General features: G+C 51.2%; 3 protein-coding genes and 1 long non-coding RNA gene across 4 annotated transcripts; 2 read left to right on the top strand and 2 right to left on the bottom strand.

The window, feature by feature from the left end:
* The first annotated feature begins 1147 nt into the window (after positions 1-1147).
* Nrgn (neurogranin) lies at positions 1148-8999 on the top strand. Its single transcript, XM_006998268.4, has 4 exons — positions 1148-1369; positions 7313-7539; positions 7772-7790; positions 8157-8999. Exons 1-2 carry the CDS (start codon positions 1355-1357, stop codon positions 7532-7534), a joined length of 237 nt encoding a protein of 78 aa, XP_006998330.1. The 5' UTR covers positions 1148-1354; the 3' UTR covers positions 7535-7539; positions 7772-7790; positions 8157-8999.
* Positions 9000-9256: 257 nt separating this feature from the next.
* Positions 9257-14570, bottom strand: Vsig2 (V-set and immunoglobulin domain containing 2). The gene is made up of 7 exons (XM_076576047.1): positions 14286-14570; positions 13680-13843; positions 13167-13374; positions 12168-12326; positions 11193-11312; positions 10934-11078; positions 9257-9459 (listed from the first exon to the last, which is right to left on the bottom strand). The coding sequence occupies exons 1-7, from the start codon at positions 14347-14349 to the stop codon at positions 9330-9332; spliced, it is 990 nt and encodes a 329-aa protein (XP_076432162.1). The 5' UTR covers positions 14350-14570; the 3' UTR covers positions 9257-9329.
* LOC143274228 (uncharacterized) lies at positions 13837-16374 on the top strand. Its single transcript, XR_013052701.1, has 2 exons — positions 13837-14369; positions 14564-16374. It is a non-coding gene; the product is annotated as an uncharacterized LOC143274228 (long non-coding RNA).
* Positions 15342-25354, bottom strand: Esam (endothelial cell adhesion molecule). The gene is made up of 7 exons (XM_006998266.4): positions 25125-25354; positions 21628-21815; positions 19375-19576; positions 19035-19190; positions 16867-16989; positions 16463-16589; positions 15342-16221 (listed from the first exon to the last, which is right to left on the bottom strand). The coding sequence occupies exons 1-7, from the start codon at positions 25192-25194 to the stop codon at positions 15903-15905; spliced, it is 1185 nt and encodes a 394-aa protein (XP_006998328.1). The 5' UTR covers positions 25195-25354; the 3' UTR covers positions 15342-15902.
* Between the last annotated feature and the right edge of the window lie 1250 nt (positions 25355-26604).

Genomic DNA, 26604 nt, shown 5'->3' with positions numbered 1-26604 from the left:
GCAGCTTGGTTACCTGAACAAGATCTGGACGAGATTGGACCATCAACACTCTGTCATGGAAAGGGGCGGGGCTCATGAGGTCCCATCTCCCCCCTGAAGATTTATATGCAGTTAATGGTTGGTGAGGTAGGGAGGGACATTTTCTTCAGTGATGAGTCACTAATAAGATGCCTACCTATGCTCCTGTAAACAAACCTTTACCCATGCTCCTGCAAACAACCCTAATAAAATTCAATGGGTTCCTCTCCTCAAAAAACATGGTAGTAAAAGGGATACTTGGGGAAAGGATGGGGATTATAGGGAGGGGGGAAGAGAGGGTAACCAGGTGAAAATTATTTAAATACATTATGTACATGTATGAAAAGGTGATAATAAAACCATTTATTGTGTAGAATCAATATATGCTAACACAATGTTTTAAATAAAATTTTTAAAAAGGAATTTTTTATTTAAGTATTTTATTAAGTATTTAATGCAGATATTGCCAGTAGCGAGAATGCAAGCATTTTTTGTCTGTGTGCTAGCGCCCAATCCCAAAACAGGAAGTTTGCAATTTACCTGTGCCTCATAGGGTGTGTGTACAAGGCCCGTGTGGTTGTTTTTGCCTATTGTGTCTGCGGTGTCTGTATGTGGGAAGATAGGCACACTTCACCGAACCCGGGAGTGTATATGAATGCCTGAGACTTGACGCGTCTGCATCGCTATGTACCCATCTTGCAGGCTGTGTATCAACAGCTTTCTCCGTAGCTAGAGTGGTAAGGGCAGTTTCCTTGCAGTTTCTGGAGCTTTTCTTTGCAGAGTGGGGAGATAGAGGGAGCGATGTTTGGAACTCTGGGCTGTGAAAGTGTAGGAAGGTGGGTGGGGTGCGTGGTTTTCTATCTATGGGCGGTAAGGCGTGCTGCGCCCAGATGTGTGTTTGTGCCCTGGATGTTGGGGGCCTTGTGCCTACTCCGACATACATCTGCCTGGCAGTCTGTGGTTTAGAGCAGAGGGATTGAATTTGGGAGATGGGGTGTGTAGGAGGATGGATGGAAGTGTGTAGGCGGAGGGGTTGGGGCACCAAAGCGAGCAGGGCGGAGAGAGCCGAGAGAGGGAGTGGTCCTCGCTCCAGCTCTCCCCGCCCACCCTGCTAAAAGTGCCTCCTGATTGGCTTCGAGGCCGCAGGGCTCAGGTTACATTCGCAAGAGTTGCAGAGCGCGGGAGACCGGACCCAAGAGGAGAGAGGTTGGTTCTGCAGGGGTTCTGATCTGGTCGGGGAGTGCCGGACAGCCCCTGAGCTGCCACCCAGTATCGTACAGACCCACCCCCAGCTCTGCGCCAGGCTCCATCCCAGCCAAGGACCCTCAACACCAGCATGGACTGCTGCACGGTAAGTCTGTGCTCGAACTCAGCTTGGTCTGGGGCAAGGGGCGCCCGAGAACCCCTGGAGGATGAGTGGGGGATGTAAGTAGGTGCGGAGGACTTAGGAGTCATGTGGGGAAGGAGGGTGCTGAGATATTGTATCCGGTGGTGGAAGGCGCCTGCCTGATCTGAGCCAAGCCCCAGGGAAAAATGCTCCCCAGCTCGCGGGGGCGTCTGAGCGCCCAGGGGCCAGGCAGTCTATGTTGGCTCACAGCTGAGCAGAGCTTTCCTGCTGGGAAGCTGCAGGTTAGACGACAGGTGGAACTTCCCCCAGGGAGACACTGGAAACTGTTGCTTGTGTGCAAGTCCTTTCCCTTGGTATTTTTTGGCCCCATACCGTTTCCTATCCCACTGCTGCCGTCGTGGACCGTGGCAAGATCTTCACGACCCTCTCACGATCATCTGGCCCTTATATGGCTAAGACGGGGAGAATCCACCTGGTCTTGGTGGTGATGGGCAGCAAAGAGCCTAGTCAGTGTGGTTCTGGGGAGGAGCTGGCCCGGCCCCCAACGCCTTCTCTTTTAGAAGGTGCTGGGTGAGTGACCGTGACAGAGCCCTGCTGGCGAGGGGAGGAAGTGTCTGTGTCAGCGCCCACACGGAAACTGGATCCTGCAAGTGCCTAACGTCAAAGCAGATCCTGTTAAATGCACTTGTAAAAGGTCCGGCACAGGACCTGGCTCCTTAGCTGGCTAAAAGAGTAGAGTGGCCAGACCTATATAAAACGTGTTTGCTTATTCTTAGCCCCTATCTGCGGAGAAAGACGACTCCAAACTCCTGTCCGCCTGGCTAAAGATTCCAGAGGGTACTTAACGAGGGCACCCCACCTTTCATCCACAGTGTGCAAATAAATGAATGAATGAATGAGTTTGGAAGGAAGGATTAGCCCATTTCTTTAAGGGGTGAGACTTTCTGATGTCTCAGTGCCAAAAGGCAGCGAGAACTTAGGGGCAAGCCATGGTTGAAATTTTGACTCTTGTTAGAATCAGTAACAGCTGCCAGTGTGCCAGTTCCATGAGGCAGGTCTTTTGCAGTTATACAAACGGAGGTTTAGAGATGTGGTTTTTCCCAGGTAGGCATCGCTGGCAAATGTGGAGCCCTGTCCTCTCAAAAGGCTGCCCTCTAATCCCTCTTTGAAGTATATTGCTTTTCCATTGCTGTAAATGCTCATAGCCGTAAATGTAGAGACCAGAAAAACTGTGAAAAAGAATCATGCCAATCACATATAGTCCCAGCCCCTGAAGAAAACTGACAGACAGTTCCAGGGAAGCTGTTTGTTATTCTCCAGAGAACAGTTTGTTTTCTTATTTATTTATTTATTTATTTATTTATTTATTTATTTTACTTCCTTACTTATTTTTGGTGCTGGGAATTGAACTCTAGGTCTTCTGGGTGCTAAATATACACTCTGCGTCTGAGCTACACACCCAGCCCAGGAACCACTTCTGGGCTGTGAAAGGAGAAATGCAGGTCTTCAGTCTTGGTTGAGGAAGAGCTCCTCATCTCCAGCAGTGCATCATTAAGTACAGAAAATAAATCGATGGCAGGTTATGAGATATGAGCCAATGGGGGAAGGGTACTGCTGAGCAAGGAAGAATGGGATGAGAAGGCAAGGAGGATGGGGAAAGGGATCAGGAGACAGGGTCAGTGGGAAGACAAGAGTGAGTGAAGACTCTGGGAAGCCTGGGAAGGGATCTGCAGGGTGACGAGGGTGAGATGTGGGACCCCCGGCCTGCAAGCCCTGTCTGTCCTGGCTAGTGCTTGTGAATATCCAGGAAGCCACTGATGCATGGCTGCATAACAGTGAGCACCCAGGAAGCCATTGATTGGTACAAGGCTAGTAGATAGCCACAGAACAGATACCTGATGCTGGTAGTCAATAACTGAGGGTGTGGTTGACATGACTGAAATCGGTATCCCCTAAGAAGAGAAACTATCCACCTAGTAGGGCTACCAGAGGTAGTGAACACCCCAGGGCACCTCCTCCAATGGACCCTGACACAGAGTCTTCCGTTTTCCTGTCCCAAGTCCACTGAACTAAAGGGCCAGACAGTGGTCAGTGTCAATCTCAGCCTGTGGTGGTGGTGGGACGCAGGAAGAAGGAAAGGGGGCAAGAAGGGCGAGGGCTGGGGAAAGACAAGGCTGCTACCAGGCCTCTATCCTCTCCTAGGCTGTAGAGAGAGCAGTGTGCCTCGCCTCTTTAGCTTTTACCCCGGGGGCTCTCCTCCACGACCAACGCATCTGATGTTTGGAAAGAATCTAGTCTTTCCTTACTTGGTTTTTTCCCCCTTTGGTAAGCAAGCTTCGACGGAAATAAGGAAGAAGAAAACAGATCTGTGTTCTTTTTTTCAGGGAATGTTTTTTAAAGAGCTATTATTCAATGTTCCAGTGGCTGATTGACACAGCCAACATACGTTACTTTCCTGCCTCCATTTAGTAGGAAAGGGGAAAGAAATCTGTTTTGATATCTCACCCTCTACTTTTTTTTGTAGTCTAGTTGACTCTATACCAGTTAAGAGCATAGAAGTAACTGCCTGCCCCGATGCAGGGGATAACAGCACAAGCTTCTGAACCAGATCAATTCACTATCTGTTTGCTGTGCAACCTGGGGGAGTTATAAAATGCCTCTGAGGTTGTTTCTTCACTTCTAAAATGGGGATTACATAGGATAAAATGTGCCAAGTGCTTAGCACACGGCCTGACATATAACAGTCAGCAGACAGGCATAGTTCTTATAGCTGTTCAGATTTGGGGAGCTGAAGGATACTATTTACCTGAGCTCAGCTCTACTTGGCACTGAAGAAAATGAGAGTCGCAGAGGCAAAGTGATGTGCCCATCGATGGCTCCTCCTCTTTTGGCAAGTGCATTCCTCCACCCCCAGATGTCCCCAGTTCATTCAGAGCCCCCTCAGCACAGACTAACATCAATCAGCACAGACCAAGCACCAAGACCAGTGAGCGGATCCCGGGTTCCTTACCTCCAGTTCTACCAATGGGCAGCCAGGAGCCTCCTGCCCTAAGGAACCAGCCAGAGGGCCAGGGAGCAGACTCAGGGAGGAGCAGCATAGCCTTATGCTAGGCCCTGTGCGGGTGGCTTTGCTTCTTTTTCCAGGTTTTGATTCTGGAGCATCTGCGGTTGGTGATGATAAGAAAATACTCCTTGGGCACTCAACCCCACATGTCCGCAGCCTCTACAAGCTGCCAAGACTAAGGAGAGGGGATCTGAAATAGGTCTTTTCTGCTTGCTGTCCTCTTTCAAGATGCCTTTCTATTTCCTGAGACTATTCCAAGAAAGACTTGCACTCAGAGAATCAGAAAACCCAAAGGAGTTGATTTGGATTTTACGTGAAGAATAAGATGTCAGGAGAGCCCTAGAGCGAAGAAAGACAAAAAGACAAAGGATGTTTTAGGCCCATCCATCCACACTCATACTAGCCTCTTGGCAACTCCTTGAAACTGTGTTTAAATCGATTGAGAAACATCTTGAGCACAAATTAAGGAACTCTGAGGCCCAGGAAATGAGGACAGCTGGGGAAACATGATGAGCGGGGAGTCGTTTGTAAACTTGGGCTTGGGCTTCTGGAGTAGAAAGCTATGCTTACAGGCTGGGTATGGTGGTTCACACCTGTATTCCCAACACTCAAGAGGCAGAGGCAGGAGAACTGTGGGAAGTTCAAGACTAGCCTGGCCAACCCAGCAAGTTGCACATTGCCCAATACATGAGGAGTCCTTGTCTCAAAAAGTTAATTAATTAATGTCCCTAAGGCAAACCTGTCAAGGATAGAGGACACTGAATCCTCACTCATACCCTGCTCATTTCTGACAATTAAATAGCTGATGACCAGGATGAGGCAGAAGGAAAACTAACTTACAATATGAGGTCATGGCCACCCAATATGAGAAGAGAGAGACAGTGAAAACAGTGAGCACTATTCATCAAGAAACAAAGACAAAACCTCCGAAGCCATAGGAGGCAGATGAAGAGAAAATGCCCTTCTGACATCATAGCAACATCCCTCCCAGTCATTACTGATGCTGCAAGTGTTAAGCCTTGAAATTGATATCATCAACTTCCTCATCCTTCCTTTATTCTTGTTTTGTCTTGAGAAAGGATCTCCTGCAGTCCAGGGTGGCCTCAAACTCTTGATCTTCCTTCCTTGGGCTTCATAGCTTCGTAGTACTGAGAGTACAGGCATCGACCACCATGTCTGGTTTTAATCCTTTCCATTCGTACCTAGAGCAGGGTGACAGAGGAACAGACATTGGACATGAAAACATGCCCACAGAACCCTGTAGGTAGAGGCAGTAAGATTGTGGGTTCAAAGCTTGCCTAGAACACAAGTCACCTTCTGTAGGGATGTAGCTAAATGGTAATCATTTGCCTATCATGCACAAGGTCCTAGATTTGATCCACAGCTCTCTGAGAAACAGTAGGAGTGAGAGGAAGGAAAAGACAGGGAAGGAAAGGGATGTTGGGGCATAGAGAGGGCTTTAATTATATCACACATTCTTTAATGATGGGATATGTTCTGAGAATTGTGTCATTCGACAACTTCACGATGGTGCAAACATTACAGGGTATATTTATAAAACTAAGATGGCTATGGCATCACTAGTTGATATGATCATGTGGGGCTGCCATCATACATATGATGTGACCTGTCATTGGCCAAGCTATCGTATGGCGCCTGACATATTATTAGGAAAAACTGTGCAAGGTTGTTGTTATAGGACCACTTTGGGCTTACATAATCCATCATTTTACATCACCTTATTGTTTGACAAGACAATCGTCGCATGGCTACTGTTTGCTGATCAACGAGATTATGCCAGAAACGTTCTGGATACCATGCGATTTACTCTTCTCTAGAACCCAGAGAGGTAAATGTTACCATCCTGATTTTCTCAAACAGAAGAGTGAAGGCCTGGAAAGCTCAGATAACTTCCCCAAACCACACAGTTACAGCAAAGAGTAAGCTAAGCTGGTCAGCTGGTTGCATTTCCTCTCTTCGGCATTAAGATAAACCCTAGAACTTGACATACAAGGTTCAAATCTACCAGCTACTGATAATTGTCTGGGACCCTAGGTAGGTTTTTTTGTTTTGTTTTGCTTTTGACATTCTACTCATCAATTTTATCATGGTAAACTCAAGTAAGAGTGGGAAAGTGTCGCAGCTTTATTGTTGAGAAAGGATTAAAATGCCGGGAAAACAGAGCTGTTGCACCTGGAACAAGGTAAGGGCTTAAATGTAGCCGTTGGCCTAACTCCTTTCTTCTCAGGAGGACCCTGACGAAAGGGCTTTCTTGCCTTGTGTTTCTTTTCCTGTTATTGTTGTTAAACCTCTTTTTGGTGTTTGAGCCCAACTTGGAGCCCAGCAGGACATGGCGAGCCCAGTGTGAACACAGAATCCGGGCCCCCGGCTGAATCAAGGAGCGGTGGCCCTATCTTCTCTCGAAATTCCAGTCTTGAGCGCTGGTGCAGTACTACTCCAGGGGAAAAATGGCTCCTTAGCAGATACTTGTGTCTGCTCCCTGGGGGATCCTGTACACAGAACGGCCCTTCTGAGCGGGAGGCAGCTCGGAGCAAAGGGTGGTCAATTTCAGGAGTGCCGGCTGCTTTTTCTCCGCTTTTCCAGACCTTGCACTCAGCCACGCAGCCTCCTGAAACTAAAGGCTGCTTTCCGCAGGGCTAGCTGACTTTCTCCATCCTCCCATGCACTTCTTTCTGTGTCCGCCTGGCCCAGAACCTTCTTGGTGACTGCTGAGCTTCGCCTGCCTCTCGCCCCTCGAGGCTTCCCCACTCTGCTTCTCCCACCGTCCTCGAGGTCCCCTCAACCCTCCAGGGCATTAGTTTTACCCCATCCCCTCGCAGTCTGGGCCTTATCAGCCATAAGAACCCCTGCCCCATCCTCAGGAGAGCGCCTGCTCCAAGCCAGACGACGATATTCTAGACATCCCGCTGGATGATCCGGGAGCCAACGCCGCTGCAGCCAAAATCCAGGCGAGTTTCCGGGGCCACATGGCGAGGAAGAAGATAAAGAGCGGAGAGTGCGGCCGGAAGGGACCGGGCCCGGGGGGACCAGGCGGAGCTGGGGGCGCCCGGGGAGGCGCGGGCGGCGGCCCCAGCGGAGACTAAGCCAGGTGAGGCTGGCTGGAGAGCTTGGCAGGCCGGAGGCTCTCATTTTCCGGGCCTGCTCGGGAAAAGCTGGGGAAGTTTAAAGTTGGGCTGGGAGTGGAGAAGAATGCGGAGGGAGTTAAGGGTGGGAACCTACGATACCGAGACTGGTGGATGGAAGAAGGCTAAGGATGCTGACGTGCCAAGAGTTCACCTGTTTCTCCCTCTCTCTCTCTTCTGCCTCACCTTGGACCGAAGAACTGAACGTTTTTAGAAGGTAACTAATACGACTCCAAAGCTGCACAGTGTGTAGGAGAGGATGCTGGGTGGGAGAAATGACCCAGTTGCCCAGTCCTTCTCTCTGCTTGCCCCAACCCCTCCCTGCCAAGGAACATAACTTTTTGGAACCCCTGGTATGTCGAGACGCCTGAGGCTGCGGCAGGGACACATTTGAACCAACACAGACACGCAGTCAGTCACCCGAGGGCCCTAAGCACAGGGAGAAGCTCGCTCACATACCTGCCCTGGGGCTTATTTCAGCTCAGTGAGCAGGGGTGGGGTGTCTGGGTGACACTCCCGGAAAGGGAGGGGTGGGGAGATGGCGCTAGCAGAGGACCAATCCTCAGACCTTCTCTCTCCTCAGTTCCAGAGGACAGATGGATGCCGCGTCCCCTTCGCAGTGACAAGACTTACCTACTGTGTTTGTGATCCCCTCCTTCCCACCAACCAGCCAGCTTCAGGAGCCCTCCCCCATCCCCCATCCCCCACCCCCGCCCCGCCGCGTCCTAGAGACTCCCTCTCCCAGGCTGGCTTCGTAGCGGCGTCGCCAAGTCCGTACCCTTTTAGTTAGCTCTCCAGTCTAACGTGGCCCCCTTTCGCCTTTTCTCCCCACCCTCGTCCCAAACCCCATATTCGCAAAATTGTCCTTTTGCTTCACGCCCACCTGTCCCTGCGCCCAGCATGCAGCTCTGCCTCCGCAGCCTCGGTGCGCTTCGCTGCGCATACTGCAGAGGGCGCCCGATGCGTCGCCCAAGTACTCTCAAAAAAAAAAGAAGAAGAAAAGCAACCAAGTCCTTTCGTTCTGTGGGCAACGAAAGGGGGCGCCCCGCGTCTTTGTGCCGTTTCCACCCCAGCCTAGCCTCAACTCCTTAAACCTGGGGCTAGGAAAAAGAAGAAGAGGATTTTCATGGTGTCTGATGATGCCCCTTGCTCTGATGGGAAGAGAAGTCCTATCCCACACCTGCCTGTCACCCCCTTTTCCTTCCCAGCGCACCCTGAGAGCAGCCCCTCCCGCTCTCCTTTGTTTATGCAAAAGCCTCCTGAGCGCCTGGAGGCTCGGTAGGAGGAGTCTTCCGCGGCCCTGCCTCCAGATAGCCCCTCCCCCGCTGGGCTCCTGGGGTTGTGGCTGGAAGGTTTTTAATCTCTGCGTGTGCATGTTACCATACTGGGTTGGAATGTGAACAATAAAGAGGAATGTCCAAGTGTTCGGAGGGTGCAGGGTGGGAGGCGGGAGGGGATGGGAAGTGAGGGGGGCGGGGTTTGCACGAAGCCACTAATGGGAGTCCAAACAAATGGAATTGAAGGGTGGGAGCTGTGCAAAGACACCTGGGTTGAAACCTATCCTTTTGACCCAGCCGAACTCTCTGCTTGCCGCATCATCTCTGGGATTTCAAATCTATTCCTTCCCTTCACTGGTAGTGTTCTTTGGGTCACGAGGAATTCACCACGCCAGGAAAAAGAAAAAGGAGGTAACACGGTACCCAACGGCTTTAATTATTAACATCCCTCCCCCCACCACCCCTTCAGGGATCAGAAGTCAGACAACCATAGAGAGTTTGGACTTGGTCGTCACGGTGCTGGTGGATGGGGACTTCTCCAGGAGCCCTTTGCTGGAATCGGCCCTCACAGAGGCTTGGTCAGAAACCCCAGGAGCCGTGGCATCCTCCCTGAAGGATACAAGCAAAGTCATACAGAGGCTAGAAACATCCTTCAGGCAACTGTGATCCTCTAACACAGGAACATTTAAATTTTGCTGTCCTGATAATCATCTATAGAGCTTTGTTTAAAATCAAGAGAGTCCAGGCCCAGTCTCCCCTGACACACACATACACTTTGCCTTAGGAGGCACAGGAAATGGCCTGAATCTGAGTATATAAAAAAGTTCCTGGTGGATTTCTCTAGGTCATCTGAAGGCCACACTTTAAGCCCTGTCCGGAGAGTCGAGGTGATGGCTCAGTGAGTCAAGTGTTTCATTTTGAGTCAGGAAGACCTTACCTTACCCCAGAATCCTTGTAAAAGAAGTCAGACGCAAGCTTGTCACCCCACAACTGCAAAGGTGGAGGCAGATGGGTTTCCGGGGCTCACTTGCCATCTAGCTTACTTAGTCAGCTCCCAACCAAGGAGAAATGACTCCAAAAAGTTGTCCTCTGAATTCCACATGGGGGACAGAACACATATACCCCTCCACACAGGTACAACATGAACACACAATTAATTAAAATAAACAGAAATAAAGTGGACGGCCTTCCTAGAAAGGCCAGGCTATCTTCTGGCCACACACTCACGCACTTACCTGCACGAACACACGCACACATGTACAATTGTGCACATGCATACACAAAAAGAAACGATCAAGTATGGTGGTGCGCACCTTTAATCCTAGTACTTGGGAGCAGAAATATGAGGATCTCTGTGAGTTTAAGGCCAGTCTAAAATACACAGAGAGGTCTAGGCCAGCCAAGGCTACCTAGTGAGACCCTGTCTACAGAAAGAGAAATGCCATACCAATCCCTGTTCTGACTCCATGTCTTGCAGCTAAAGTGCCAAGTGTATATAACAAAGAGAGCTTTGGTCTTTTGTGTTTGCCCTACCCAGAATAACTAATCTCAAGACAAATGCAACTCTTGGCATCCACCATCCACCTTCCCCCAGTACCTCTATATATATATACACATAAATGCATTAAGTGAGGTGTGTGCATATATATGCACATGTGTGTGTGTGTGTATATATACACTAGGAACAGAAAGAAGCTAGCGATGGTGGCACCAGCCTTTAATCCCAGCACTTGAGAGGCAGAAGCAGGCAGATCTCTGAGTTCGAGGCCAGCCTGGTCTACAGAGTGAGTTCCAGGACAACCAGAGCTACACAGAGAAATTCTGCCTTGAAAACAAACAAAACAAAAAGAACGGGACAGAAAGAAAACACATGTTCGTTGTGAAGAGGAGGATCAGGGCAGTCCTGCCGACTGAGCCATTCCTAGCCTAGCTTGTGAACCAATCCCTCCATCCTCTGCCAGAGCTGGCAGTAACTTCCGCCCCTCAACACTTCTAATGACATCTGCTTGAAGGCTGAGGACATCCACTTTGAGCCCAAGATCTTTTCGTTCCCCTCGGCACTGCCCCCAGCTCCCCTGCTCACCGAAGGTCACTTCCCCCATATGTCTCCTTGGGTTCCTTTTTCCTCTCTTTCTGGAACCTGATTAGGCAGAATGCAGCCACTGACAGCAGCAGCACACCCAGGAGCACCCCAATCAGAGTTCCGGCCACTCGGCCTTCCGATGAGTCTAGGGAGACAGGACCCGCAGAGTTGCAGAAGTTTTTGGCCCACCCTCAGACAACGTCATGTAGTCTCCCCCAAGGCAAGCCTTTGGAGCAGGCTCTATCCAGCATCCCCCTACCAGTCACTGAGAGGTTCAGCTCGCAGGAGGCACTGCCCATCTGGTTGCTGGCCACACAACGGTAGGTGCCAGAGGAGGTCAGGGAGAGGTTGGTGAGAATGAGCTGGCCAGACACTTCATCTAGAGAGTGAGAAGGAAGTGTGTTACCATGCATTCAACTCACAGGGAGCCAGCCCATACTGCTACCACAAAAGCTCCATGCATTTAGTCCTTAAAACAATCTACCCAGAAAGGTCTAACCCCACTTATTGGTGGGAATCCTGGCTCAGAAAGGGAGTAATTTGAGAAGACCCAGGGAGGAACTCCAAAGCCATCGCAACTTCTGCTCCCTCGCCACCCCACACAGCTGCCTTCTCAGGGGAGGAGGAATGACGTGTACAGGAAGGTGATAACGGAAGGTGGGGTGCTTACTGGATAAGCTCAGATCCTGGATGGCAGCAAAAGTCTTAAGAACTAAACATCCATCCTCCAGAATAGATCTAAGCTGACCCAACTACTTTTCTGAACTCTACTGCCTCACAAGGCCGAGAACACATCAGGAAATGATCTGGGGGAGGAGACTTGCTGGATCAAGGACTTTACTGGGATGGTAGGTAGCTACAGAACAAAACAGGGCATCTGGAACCAACAAGAGGAAGCTAAGGCTCCAGAGAGATCTATCAAATGTTTGAGCCAGTCCATGCTACTCTCTGCTTTCCTCTCTAGGAGGTTTGGAAGCAATTTGTGAGCCTTAAGAAATCTCCAATGAGTGGACAAGCAGGAACAGTAAGACTGTTCCCTGCCCTCTACTCTCTTCCGGGCTATTAGGACATTTAGAATTATTTCCCAAGCACCAACAGGAAGACAGACAGGAAGGCATCAATAGAAGGAAGGAGGAAGGAAAGGTCCTTAGTCAAGAACTGATGTGGGGGCATGGGCTTTAGAGATCGGATCTTAGGTCTCCAATCCCATCTTCCCAATGGTCTGCACTCTTACCTTGAACCATGCTGCCAGGAGGAGGTGTAGGAAAAGATCCGAGTCGTACCCAGTTGTATACTGGCTTGGGCGCTCCCTCAGAGGAGCTGCATCTCAGGGCAGCGGAACCTCCCACAGAGGTTTGCCCACTGCGGCTGCATAGGGGGTTACTGGGGGGCACTGCAAAAACCACAGAAGACCCTCAGTGATCCTCTAACCCCAGACCTGTTGAGTCCAGCGTTTCCTGTTTGAACATCTCTGCCAAATCATGGTCCATGCCTCGGAAGTGATTTCCACGACTGGGAATTCTGAGTCTTAGAAAAGGCTTCCTCATGCTGAGCCCAGACACGTTGATAATAGAATATACACTGATTGGTTTCAGTTCTCACCACCGGGGCCCCATAAAGAGAAATTACAATTTCTCCTCCACCTGAAGGCCCTTCAGACATTTGAATATACAGGACACACAGCAGATCTTAGGCCTTCTCTTTTTCATAAACACCCCTGTCTGCTTTCAAAACTTCTTATTGCTCCGCTTTGAACAGGCTGTGATTTATGGAGAACACAATGTGGTACTCAGTTATGGAGGCTTTGTTCCTCTCGGCCTTTCCCTTCTTTGTCACTGACATTGGGAGGGGCAGAATGCAAACCTGAGTTACCAATAGGAAGTTCCTGGATGAGTGATGGAGCCAGTGGAATATGACTCAGCTCCCTGCCGCCTCTATGGTTCGTTCTGTTTCTCCCTCTTTCTCTCTGTCTCTGTTTTTCTCTCTTTCTGTCTCTCTCTTTCTCTGTCTGTCTCTGTCTGACACATCGATCCTAGGCCCTAAGGGAGATACTGTGGGGTGGAGTTTTAGTATGACCATCTAGATTAAAAGTCTTCAGAGGGGGTTGTTTTTTCTTGAGGCTCCCAAATGCATCTGTGTACCTGGACTGCAAATCAGGACGGAGGGGTTTGGGCAGGGTCAGTGCACACTTACAGGGTGGGAGAGCGGCTGGTGCATCCCCAGCATGCCTTACCCAGCACAGTAAGGTTGATTAACCCCAACCCATTGGTGTAGAAGTCTGGTGGGTTGTTAACATTGCAGAGGTAGGTTCCAGTGTCTGAGGGGCGGAGGTCAGTCAGTTTCAGGGTAGCCACTCCTCCTGTGGGGGGGTTGTGGAGAAGGCTGGCCCGATCTGCTTTGGAGCCGGTGGGATACAGGTGGTCATTGGTGAAGTACAGAATCTGAGAAGAGGCCCAAGGCAGTCATGTCCCCTTTTCTGCCTAGCAGCAGAATATATACTATATATAGATAAATAGATACATAGCGCTATACTATCAATCACAACACCTAAGGTTCAGTCAACGTAATAACTGAATCGGGTTACATTTGCTTAGGGGGGTTGGACACAGGAGCTGTGGGAAAGGAAGGGAGAATGTAGGGCCAAACTAGCTGAAGCTCCAGGAGGCAAACGCCCTGCCCACCCTTCATCCTGGGTGACTCCTCTGTCCCCGGCCAACCCCAGCAGGCACATCGGCTCTCAACTCACAGGAAGAGATGTGGAGATGGGCCTCCCAGGCTGGACAAAGCTCCACTCCAAGGCGAAGCTGTCTCCCACCGACGTCTTGTAACTGCAGCTCAGCTCGGCTGTCTTGCCCATTGGCATGCTCAGTGGCTCAGCGGGCACAGTCACCTCCACGGCTAGCCCTGGGACTGAGGACCCCAAGCCCACTGATCTGGAGGGTCTATCCTACACTACCGTGGTTGTTAGAGGCTGGGGCTTCCCTTGCCAGGACGCAACCCCGCTCCTTCAATTCAACCCCCTCTCTCCTGAAACGAGGTTTCCGGGAGGGAGGAGCCCACGGCCCAGCCCGGTTTTTGTGGGTAAAAGGTTCAAGACTGGGCCAGGAATGAGGATGTATTGACAGAAAAGGAAGCAAGAAAGGGCCCTGCAGTGGTAAATCCTTAGATGGTGAGAGAGGCCGAACTCATTAGCTGGCCAGCTTGCCTCTCTGCTCCTTCCTCCCCGCCTTCAGTGGCCCCTTCCCAGCCTGGCACAATGGCTCCTGGCCTAATGGACTGAGCCGGCCAGGGAAGCCCAGCCCTCCCCCCAGCTCTCTGTCGCCTGGGTTCGGCCCTCCCCACCTCTCCTCACCGCTCAGGCACAGGAAGCCCAGCAAGGGTCCGCAGAGGAAAGCCCCCACCAGGGCCCAAGCCATGTCTCCTGGTGCTGTGGTCGGTAAGTCTGGAGGACGTGAGGGTCTAGGAAAACCCGAAGGGCAGCTGCCTTGTGCTGGGCAGGAGAGAGACTGCCTATCTCAGAGCAAACAAGGGCAGAGGCGGGCACCCTCAGGTAAGGGAAATGCTCCTCCCTCCTCCAGGCCTGATTATGGGATACTTCTTCCTCCCTAATTTCCCCCCTAATTTCTGAAGCTTTCAGGCCCTGGAGAAGGAGCTGAGCTTGGGGAGGGCACCCTAAAGACAAAGATTCAGAACTGGAACTCCGCAAGGAAGTGTCTTTGTCAGGAGGGAAGGCATTCTGATACCCACTGGCCGATGCTGTCACCTTGGGGGCCAAAGACAGTGAGCATCCATCCCTGGGAGTAAGCTGTCCGGGACTCTTCAGACATTCTCTTCCCACCACTTGCTGGGGGTAAATAAGAGTCTCTCCGGGGAAACTATACCCACTTCTTCATTGGACAATCACTGGGGACAGAGAAACTGAGGTCCGAGGACCCCACTCTGGGTAGGAAAGAACAGGGTGGTATTAGGACATCAACCTGTACCACACCCTAAGTCTTCTCAACTGTCAAAGGGGACTGCTACCCGGAGAGTCGGAAGGCGTGTTTGTTAAGGATGCAGAGGCATGGGAAAGAGAACACAGGGGAACCTCACCCTGGAGAGGAAAAGCAATGCAGTGTGCGGTATGGAGACCCAAGCCCGGGGCACCAGCAGCAAGTGCCCCAGTTTCACGTCACCTCCTTGTTCAGATGAGGTGAGGAGCTCGGCAGCCCCGGGTTCTTGGCACCTTCCCTTTGCATGTGACCGTGAATGGCCCCTCTGCAGACTCTAGAAGAACCATAAGGCAGTATTCCCTGCAGTTGTAGTAAGGCTCCTGGATGCACAACCTGAGGAGGCAGGATCAACTTCATAGCCTCCCGCAACTCAGTTTCTGTGAAGCCCGGGTTAGCGAAAGTGATTGGATTACTAGTTCGTGAAAATGCAAAGTATCTTTATTGAAATTTGCAAAATAAAAACAAAAACACCGATTTCAAGTTAGTTTAAAAAAAAAAAAGTCTTCCTTATCCCCCGCTCCAACAAAACCCAGCCAAGCCAGCAGGACAGGTTATATTAATACAGGGAGCTAGAGTGGGTGGCAAAGGACAGCATCAGATGGGGTGTTTGTACAGATCCCAGAGCCAGCGGCTTCACTAATGGCGGTCTCCTCCAAAGCCCTTGGAGGGTAGCCAGTCTAAGCGCGTTCATCTGGCTTCACAGAGAGAAGCAGGGAAGAGGTGGAGCGCCCCTCCCCCGTGGAACCCCACCCCACCCTACTCCCACCCCCACCCCTCACCCCCCACCCCACTTCTCAGGTCCATTTCCTTTGTTTCTCCTTCGACCCCCACTTTAGTTTTCCAACAATAAAAGGAGGTAGGGGCAGAGGACTGGAGGTCTAGAGTGTGGCTATCCCCCCAAGATTCATTCCTCTGTACCACAGGTGACCTTTACAAGGAGGTGAGTTACCAGATTTAGTCAATGAGTGCCTGGGCCATCACACGAGAGACCCAGCCTGACTCTGAGCAGGCACCATCACAGGCACGGCGCCCATACGGCTCAGAGCAGAAGAAGAAACCCCACCTGGGCTCAGAGATACAGCCTGAGGTGGGGGCCCGTCTGTCCTGGGCAGTCTTGGTGAGGACAGGGCTTGGCTAGAGACACTGGGTGTGGGAGTAAATGTGCCAGGTCTTGGAGGAGCAGCCTTGGGTGGCCGGAGAGCCCGTGCTGAGGTGACGGAGGAAAGCGTCCCATTTTTGGAGATTGTGTCTGAGCCTTTGGTCCAAGGCAAAGTCCGGGGAGCTACAGCATCTTCCCTGGTCATCAAATAAGTCACACATCAGAAGCCAAAAGGAGAAAAGGGAAAAGAAGTCCCACATGTCTGTCTTACCGCCCCTCCACACACATCAAATCCCTTGCTCTCTTCCTTTAAATCTTCTCTTAGGAATGTGACGGCTACCATCCACCTTCCCGTTAAAAATGGGAGAGGCCTGAATTCCCAGACTCCAGAGAGGAGTCACAAGAGTTCCCACCTCCTCAAAGATCAGGGACACCTACTTGATATCATTGGCCAGCTCCTCCAGGGTCTTGCTCTGGCGTTGGTATAACAAGACCAGTCCAGCCAGCAGCACCAACCCAAGCAGAGTGCCCACAACTGCTCCAGTGACCATAGCAGCCTTAGATCCTGAAAAACCCTTAGTGTCAGAGGAGGGGACACTTACCTGTTCCTTATCCCCTCAAGTCCCACTACTCATTACATTCCCCTCTTTTCTCTGTTAGGATGGGGGTAGAGGACAGTCAAGTGGAAAATGGCTGGACAGTGACCAAACATTTGTCCCTGCCTTTGGCCATGTCCAATTCCCAGTCGTGATTCAATGAGAAGCCTCATCAGACAGGCGTCTTCCTCTCCTGTAAAGCCATCCACTGATCGTACTTCTTCACCACACTTACCCCTCACTGACCTGTCATCACTTCCAGGGTCACGTTGCACCGGCTAAAGCCCACTCTGTTTTGAGCCTTGCAGACATAGACGCCAGACATGGAAGTGGAAACGTTGGTGAGCTTTAAGGATCCACGGACAGCATCTACGGATGCAATTTAGCTATCAGTCGAGGAGCCAGCTTTTCCATTAAGAAAACATATACCATGCCCTACTTCTGGAATGCCCTCTTCTAGTCTCTGAAAGTCACTGCTTATCCGTGGCCTTATGAGCAGGAAGCATTGTGGCAGCACTCTGGGCTCTGCAGAGAGGCTAGCTCAATGCCTGCTCCATTTCCATTCCTCAGTAATTCCAACTGATGTCTAGAAGGAAGTGCCACACAGAAAATCAAAGCATCATTTTGACATTTGTTTCTGAAAGGCAATGTGAAGAGAGGAGGGAACAGAAGGAACATTTGAGTAGGAACTAAAAAAACTGGGGTCTCAAACACCTCATGTGACCCTTGTGGGTCCCCACTTCTTCATCTGTGAAGTGGGGACGATGCTCCTTACCTGGTGGGGTTGAGAAGATTGTAAAGATTTGTCATTCTGATCCTTTGGCTGTTGACTCTGTGCTGAAGCCCAGCCTGGGCTCTTTACGTGTACTAGCTTATCAAACAGTCACAAAAAACCTATTCACGGTGCCCTTTTAAAATTCTTATATAATTCTTTAAATGCTCAAATGAGGGGCTGAGGAAATCTTTCAGTTAAAGTGGTGGCCAGCCATGCTAGCCAACTCCGTAACCATAGATCCCAGTGAGAGACGCTGTCTCAAACACTAGAGCAGATCGCTCCCGAGAATGACACCCATGGTTGAGAGCCGGCCTCCACACATGTGCTCAACTTATATTTGAGGGAGAAAGTCAAATGGGTCCCAGGGGTTTAGTTTAGTAGTAAAATCAATGTTCAGTGTGTGAAAGATCCTGGGTTCCATCTATAGCACCAATAAAATAAAATAAATAGGTCCAGTGGAAAGTAGAAAAGGAGAGAAATAAAAATATTTATACCCACACCTACACCCAGCAGTTGTTAACACTGCTATACTTATGTATTTCTTCCTATTCCCCCACTGACACTTTAAAGTAATATTTTGGGGCCAGTGAGTAAAGACACTTGCCACACAAGCCTGGCCACCTAAGTTCAATCCTTGAAACCCACACAAAAGTGGAAAGAGAGAACCAACTCCACGAAATTGTCCTCAAGCACATGCCATGGCACACATGCTCACACACCCATCATACACACACACACACACACACACACACACACACACACTAATAACTTGTTTAAAATATTTACAATAATACTTCAAAATATAGCTTCAAAAATGATATCCATTGAGCTGGGCATAGTGGTGCCCACCTTTAATCTCAGTACTTTGGAGACAGAGGCAGGCAGATCTCTGTGAGTTTAAGGTCAGCCTGGCCTACAGAGTGAGTTCCAGGACAGCCAGAGATATTTAGTGAGACCCTGTCTCAAAAACAAAAACAGAAACAAACAACAACAACAACAAAAAACCCTCCTGTTATTTTATACAATCAAAAAACTATTGCAAACCAACAATTAATAATGATTTTCTAAAATTATCTAATGCTTATATTTAAAATATTCCAGTTGCTGAGCATAGCGGTGTAATCCTAGCACTCAGGAGGCTAACGCAGAAGGATTAGTTTGAGGCCAGCCTTAGCTATTTAGTAAGACTGTCTCAAAAACCAAAGATGTTTGGGGTGTGACTCAGTGTTAGAGTGCCTGCCTTTCATGTACAAGGTCCTGAGTTCAATTGCCAGCAACACACACACACACACACACACACACACACACACACACACACAGAGATATTTTCCATCGTTGGTGTGTATAAATCTCAGTTTAGAAATGGGGGATGGGAGCACAGTCACAGTTACTGAGTGGCAGGACTGGAATGTGAGGCAGGCAGTTTAGCTCCAGACCACAGTAACAGTATACTTGGAAGTTCGTGGGAGCATCGCGCATACAGCACCTCCACCTAATAGGACATCCTTCTCGCCCTCTTTCCACGTCTTCCTCCTGTCCCGTTCTGTCATGCCTACCCTTGTCACCCTAGTCTGTGGAACACCTCCCATCCTTCCCCATCTTCAGTCACCGTGTCAGTGACCTCCAGAAATTCCCTTACCTAAGGCTGGTCCAAAGAAGACCTGGGGGGATGGGGCCAGCTTCTCCCATTGGTATTGCGCAGTAGGCTTACTCCTTGGGGACTTGCAGTTCAGGGTCACATTGGTCCCCACATAGGGTACACCCTGGAAACTACAGGATGGAGGAGCTGGAGGGACTGGAGAAGGGAAGATGGGTTAAAATCCAGACCCGAGGGACCCACAGGTTCCCGTCCCCCCACTCTCTTTTGTCATTCCACATTTCATCCCCAGGTCTTCTACTTGGCCACTGGAGAGGGAGACCCAGCTGAGCTCCCTGTGCCAGGGTGGGAAGGGATCCGGAGAGGTACCCTCTCTACTCACCCAGCACTTTGAGTTCTAGGCTTTTGCTGCTGTGACCCAGGCCTGCGCTGTCACTCTCCTGTACATTGACAAAGCAGCGGTAGGTTCCAGAGTCTTCCTCCTGGACGGCCTCCAGCCTCAGAGACACGTTCCGTGAGGAGATAGAGTGGACAAGGGATAGTCGAGGTTTTTTTGTCAAAATTCCATTGATATAGGACAGCACCTAGTGGGGACAGGATATCCGTTACTAGTCTTTGAAGCATCTGTTCACACACAGGCTCAGCCTGTGCCCCTCCTCCAAAATGGATTTCTTCTCAGCCTCCTCACTTGTACCCAGCCTTCTGACCTGAACCACTTTTCATTTACCCATCTTCCTACCTACCCGCTCACAATGCCTGGCCGTTCTCCTTTCCCATGTGGACCATCTCTCAGCTTTTATGGTGGCTTTTTAGGTGAATACGTAGTGGGAGAAGAAGGGGAAATGCAAGAGGAAGTGTATATGGAAGAAACTTAGATTGTAGATTGTAAGATGGAAACGTTCTACCATTAAAGGGCACATCTTTTAAAAAAGAGAAAAGATTTTTATTTCTTTTTTTTCTTTTTTTTTTTTGGTTTTTCGAGACAGGGTTTCTCTGTGTAGCTTTGCACCTTTTCCTGGAACTCGCTTTGGAGACCAGGCTGTCCTCGAACTCACAGAGATCCGCTTGGCTCTGCCTCCCGAGTGCTGGGATTAAAGGCGTGCGCCACCACCGCCCGGCTTAAGATTTTTATTTCTTAATGTAAAAAGGTATGGCTGGCCAGGTGGTAATGGCGTTTGCCTTTAATCCCAGCACTCAAGAGACAGAGGCAGGTGGATCTCTGAGTCTGAGGCCAGCCTGGTCTACATAGGGAATTCCAGGACAGCCAGGGCTACACAGATGAAGCCTGTGTATGTGTTGGGGGCGGAGGGCAGGGTATGGCTGGGAGAGATAACTCAGTCTCTGAATGTGCTTATCCAGCAAGTATGAAGATCTTTAAAAAAAAAAAAATCAAAACAACCAAAAAACCCTAGCAAGGTAGAGCACTTATAACCCCAAATCTGGAAAGCTGCAAACAAGCGGTCTCTCGGACTAGCCCACTGGGTGCACTCCAAGCCTAGTGTGAGGCTCTCTCTCAAAAACAAGATAGATAGTGCCTGAAGAATAACACCCAAGCTTGACTTCTGGCTTTTACATGCATGTGCACATGTACACACACGTACAAACATCAACACATGCACACACACACACACATACAGACATGCATATGTGCAAAAAAAAGTGTCAGTGGGGGATTGAACGAAAAGGTAAATTGGTAAAGTGCCTGCCTCACGCGTGTGTGCAGGAATCCCTAGGTCCACACCCAGCATTGCATAATTCCAGCCCTTGGGAGGTGGAGGCAAGAGAATCATAAGTTTAAGGCCAGAATAAACTATGAGACTCTGTCTCAAACAAAACAAGACCAGGCATGGTGGCACACACCTTTAATCCCAGCACACAGGAAGGCAGAAGCAGGGAGATCTCTAGGAGATCTGCCTTCACAGATATAAAGAGTTTAGGGGCAACGTGGGGTTGGCAAGATGGCTCACTGGATAAAAGCATTTGCCACCAAGCCTGATGATCTGAGTTCAATCCCTGGAACGCATATAAAGACAGAAGGAAAATGCTGATTCCTAAAAGTTGTTCTTTGACCTCTGTACTAGCACCATGGCACATACAAGCCCATACATACACAAGCATGATGATGATGATGATGATGATGATGATGATGATGATGATGATGGGGGAAGAGGGGGCTGGAAGGCAAGTGGATCCAGGAAGAGATGTGGCCTGTACTTAACAACATCTCAAGCTCAGAAAATGCCTACACACAGCACATGTGGCGCTTTTAAAACTGATGATGCAGGCCATGGTGCCTCTGCCTTTAATCTCAGTGTTCAGGAGGCAGAGGCAGGAGGGCCTCTGTGAGTTTTGAGGCCAGATGGGTATATAGGGTGAGACCAGGTCTCCAAGAAGAAAAAGGTTGTGTTTTACTCACCCGGTGTTTCCTCGATCCTCAGCCCTACCCCCCCCCCCCACCCCCCCCCACACCTGCTGTGCTTTGACCAGGTTTTATCCACTGGATTTTACAATAAGCGCCAACCCTGATACTGTGAGGCCACTTGCTCTTTCCTAGGCTGTCGTCCTGCACCCTCATTTTCTTCGAGCTCAGTCCTACACACCCCTAGGTTGTCATTGGCTAAGATTTTCCCCTCACCTGGTTCAGTTCCTTCCCTTCTTGTTCCAAGAACCAAATCAGGGTGGGCACCTCCCAGGGGTGGGATGAAGACTCCTCCCGTGTCATCGTGTACCAGGCGGGCAGCACCACGTCCTCTCCCTCTACCGCCTCCAATTTGTTGAGGCCGGTGGGCATGTGCAGCTCCAGCTGAGCCAGTGAGAAGGAAGCTGAAAACAGAGCAAGGAGATGTGACCTCCCAGGGCTAGTTCCCTAGTCAGCCCAAGGGCCCTGTACAACGTCTGTCCCTTGAGGGGTGGGGGGTGGGGATAATGGAGGAGTGACAGGAGACCTCTTTCCAAAGGTCCTGCTCCTCCTCACTCTGAAGTCTTGCGTCTAGAGTGGGGGGTGGGGCCACAATTTTATGAATTCATACTAATCCAGAGGTACAGAATCTGAGCAGATTCCACGTCGAGGGAGGGCGATTTCAGAAGGGAAGGCAGACCTGCATTTGATCCACACCCCCAACGTTATACACTTGCTCTTCCAATCTCTTTGGTGAAAGGCAAGGGAGAATGGGGGTGCCGGTCCAGGTCACCCGGACTCCTCACACCCGGATGGATGACAGATCGAGGGGGTAGGCTGATCAGTTACTCATTAAACCCACAGCTGCGTCTGAACACCAGAGTGCGAATGTTAGTACTGTGCTTCCCAGCTTCATGCGGGAAACTAGGGGAATCCCAGACCTCGGCTCTGTCCCACTGAGTCTGCTCCCCTAAGAAACCGCACGACTGAGACCCAGCCAAATCCTCAAGAACACTTTTGGGTTCCTGGCTATCAAAACGAGTGCCGCTGGGTTGCAGGGAGTTTCAGGGAGGAAGGTGAGGACAATCTTCTCACAAGTACAAAGCTTGCCGGACGTGCATCCTGCGTCCTGCATTCGGGTGGACAGGGGTGTCAACTTCAGTGAGGGAAACACTGTTGGCACTACAGTGCTCAGATCACTTGCTTTTCGCCCTTTGGAGAACGGAGCGGGCGTGGAGTGCTAAAGCCTTTTGGGAAATAACTTTGGGTAAGTACAGAACCGAGCCTGGGGACGCTGACGGCCCTGGTCCTGGGCCCTGCTCTTCCCGGATCACAGCACTCGGCACTCAGGACAAGTTGCCACCTTGGGGAAGGTGAGCAGGCAGCAAGAGCTTAGAGGCCGCAGGCGGTCTGTGTTGGCAGAGCCGGGCGGAAGGCCGGGGAGACCCAGAGCCCACCGAGCCAGGATGCGCGCCTCCCCCATCGCTTCCCGGCCTCATCTTAACTCGGGACCCCACCCCTATTCCTTGTCCTTCGTGGCATCCCCCACCCCTGACATTTCCTGGCGGGTCCCTGTGGTAGGAGCAGGAAACTTGCGCCTGCCGATAAGGCAGAAGACAATGAAGCCGGGGCCGCTAGACCGGAGGCTCAGCAGGCGAAAACAACCCCGCCTTGAGAAGCTCCACTTCCCCCGGGGACTCCGCCTACAGGCGCACCTGGAGACACCAGGCGGCGGCCGCTCGTGCCAGCCTTTTCAGAAACATTCGCCAAAGACGGGAAATTGTCTGCGCCCAGATGGACTCGAGCATCACTCGCCAAGGGTGCCCTATCCACCTCCTCCTGGTTTTGCATTTGTAGTTTGCAAAGTGAGGGGCGGGGGATGGGGGGCGGGAGTGAGATGCAGCGATAGACACACTTATTCGAATCTTCAGTGAGAAACTAGGCGTGCAAGAGGTCCTAAGACTTCCCAGCCTTCTGCTCTGGCGTCACTTGGAGCCGAAGACCCCTGCTTGGTCAGACCTTTTGGTAACTGAGTGCCACAGGAGAAGAATGGGGAGAAGCTGGGTTCCAATGAAGACCTCTGGAGCAGCTCAAGAATAGCATCATTTGGCCGGATCTGAGAGACCAGAGAGAACAGGCGAAGGGCCTAAGCAGAGCGAATGGGCCCTGCTCCCCAGGGCTACTATTTTTAGTTTCCCTCTTTCTCTGAGAAACTCCCCTTGTGGGCTTCTCACGCTCCAGGGGCAGCTCTGAGCCATGAAAGAGCACTTGAAGCCGGAGGGCCTGGTTGCCTTGTGCCTTCCCCAGGAGCAGCGAGCACAAATTTAACCCTCCAGAGGCCAACAAGGGCAACCTTCATGCCAACAGCAACAACTTAGGCTCTGGGTCTTTGATATGACAAACTAGATGCAAGGCTGAAAGAAAGAAAAAAAAAAAGGAGGGGACCACGGGTGACCTGCAGAGGATGCCTGTGATGCCCAGGCAGCCAATGTAGGTTTTTCCTCCCTTGCTTCGGGACTGACGCTGCCCCTTCCAACACAGAAGGGCCAAGTTGAGGAAGAATGTAGAAAAGAAACAGAAGCCGAGGTTGAAGATGCAAAAGTAGAGCGGAGAAGCTGAAGGAGCAGGAAACTCTCGAAGCTTTGGACTGACTAGGGAGGGCGGAAGCTCATGAGACTTGTATCTGGGGACCTTAAGATTTCATGCCCTCCACACTACTAGCACACAAACTGAAAGACTGTGGGCAGGAGCAAAGAGATCACCATCAATGCGACTGAATTTTACTCAACCTTCTTTAGGGCTTGCTTGCTCTGGCATCCTGTAGCCTGAGAAATGAGTTAAAGCAGAAGATGCCAAACCCAGATAGCAAAACGGCCCAGGGGATAGCTAACAATGGACTTCATTTCTACTGGGTCTTTTCTCTCCAGATAAAGCGCTGGGTCACCGTCAACTCCCGCTAGAAGTCCTGGGGAGCTCTCCCAAGCACTTGTTTCAGGAGATTTCCTTCCTCTTGGACACTTCAGCACCCCCTCCCTGTTTTCCTTGGTCCTTCAGATCTGAGAAAAGATAAGGATGATGGTAGACCTGAGAATGTGCTGTGTGACTAGTCTCAGAATTTGACCTCTTTCCGAATTTCCTGTGTCCAAATGACCTCATGGTCAGGCTTTGGGGGCATCTCCTTTGATTTCCAGGGCAGGAAGCAGGAGGGAAAGAAGGGAACTGGTGGGGGAAATGCTGTGACGTGAAGTACTGACTTGAAGTACTTGCGTCAAGGCTGCGGACCAGATATTCCCCCGGGGATCTTTCGTATCAGCTCGAGTGTGTGTGTGTGTGTGTGTGTGTGTGTGTGTGTGTGTGTGTGTGTGTGTGGTGTGGGGGGAGGGCTGGAATTAAGTCTTTAAGCTCTTTAGTCACTGTTTCATCTAGTGCCTCAGCTTATCCAGCTGTGATGAGTGGGGGTGGTGAGGAGACTAACTCCCATAACTCATCCCAGGGGTCTTGCCTGGAGAGGCCCCTATCGCCCTCCCCCAAACCACACCCGACACCGAAGTTGGGAGCTGTTCTGGCCATAGAAGGGAGAAGACACAGCACCAACCATGGACACCCTGAAGTGGAGGGTGATGAAGAAAGACAAGAATGTCAAGCATAAGTCCCATCACAATTACTCCCCCAAAGTCCTCCCTAGGATCGGATCTATCTGATCAAAGACCCTCCAGGCCCGAGGTTTGACTCACCGAGGGTGCTCAGTCCCAGGAACAAAACCCGCAGCAAGCTGGTCTCGGGGGTGCCAGCCGGAATGATCATGGCCCTCTTTGGCCCAGAGTACTCAGGACAGTTGGGGGCACACACTGCCTACAGGTGCTATGGTGAGCGGCGGCGGCAATTTCCAATGTGCACAGGAACCGGGCTACTGGCAAGGGTGGCTCCAGCCCAAGTCTGCGAGTGTGCGGATGGAGAGGTGGGGTGGGGACCAACTGGGCAGGGGGCGGGGCATTCAAAGGGGTGGAGAGGTCACCGTCCTGACGGGCGCGGCGCGCTAGTGACCCGCTGCGGGGGAGGAGAGCTCTCTCCGGGCTCCGAGAGCCGGATCCCGCTGCCTCTACCCTAGTTGACTCTTCAGACTGGGGTTGGCGAGGTCGTGGTACCCCATGAGCCAGCCCTGGGAGTCATACACACCTTCCGCGCAGGTATCCGGCGTAGAGGTGACAAAGGAGGCATGCGGGACTAACCTAAGTCTAGGAGCCACCCTCGCCTGACACTTAAAGCCCAGCGGCTGCCGCCAGAACGGCCCGCTCCAAGCCTGGAGTGCCGCGTCCTCAGCCTAAGCAGGGCGGCCTTCTCGGAGGAAGAAGGGAGCCTTGCGGTGTATGGAGTGCTAGGTCAGGTAGGCCAGGTGCAGCTGCCGAGGTGGGGATTCGAACTTTCGCCTAGCCCCCTCTCAGCCCGGCTCAGGCTTGATGCTTCCGGGCGAGGAAGTCCAAGATAGCCCGACAAACCACAGGCCTTCCTTCTCCTAGGGCGAGAGAGGGGCGGGTTCTCCAGGGCTCCAGAAACTGAGCCCCGAGGCCTGGCCCTTTGCCTTATTGCTGAAGACAGGGAAGACTGGTACAAGAAAACTGAGCGGGAACCCTAACCCTAACCCTAACCCTGAGGCGACTGTCCCCAGCTCCTCATCCATGAGCTGCCCATAGGCTTAGTGCTGACTGGGGAGGGGGGGCAGCTGCGGGGGGGGGCGTGTATAAATTTCCTTCCCTTCTGTACAGCCGCTGGCGTCTTCGCTCCTGCTCATCCTTGCAGTGAATAGCTTAGGCTGCCTCTGATCCTTTAATTCCCAGGACTAGATCTTTCCTCTACGAATTTAATTTCAACCCCACACCCCTCCCCACGCCATTCGGTGGAGGCACCTCTGCGCCCTCTGATGGCCGAGGCTGCACCTCTGACGGCAGCCGCCAAAGCTGCACCTCTGACGCACCGGTTCTTGCCTTTGCCCAACAGCCAAGAAATAACTGGAAAAGATGCTCCAAACCGTTTGGGCAGAGCTTCACCACTGAACAAAGTTACGGGGAGCAGAGGCATAACCACGGATGCCTGGCGTGGCCTCTTCTGAGGAACAGACTGCCTGGTAGAAGACCCGAGCCGGGCCTCCTCAGCAGCACACACTCCACCCGCTCCAGCATTGTGCAATGGCTTTCCCTACCTGTAGAAACCCGGTAA

This window comes from Peromyscus maniculatus, chromosome 7 (genome assembly GCF_049852395.1).
Source record: "Peromyscus maniculatus bairdii isolate BWxNUB_F1_BW_parent chromosome 7, HU_Pman_BW_mat_3.1, whole genome shotgun sequence".
NCBI lineage: Eukaryota > Metazoa > Chordata > Mammalia > Rodentia > Cricetidae > Peromyscus > Peromyscus maniculatus.
The sequence above is the reverse complement of the archived record's forward strand: the minus strand, read 5'-3'. Positions and strand labels throughout refer to the sequence as shown.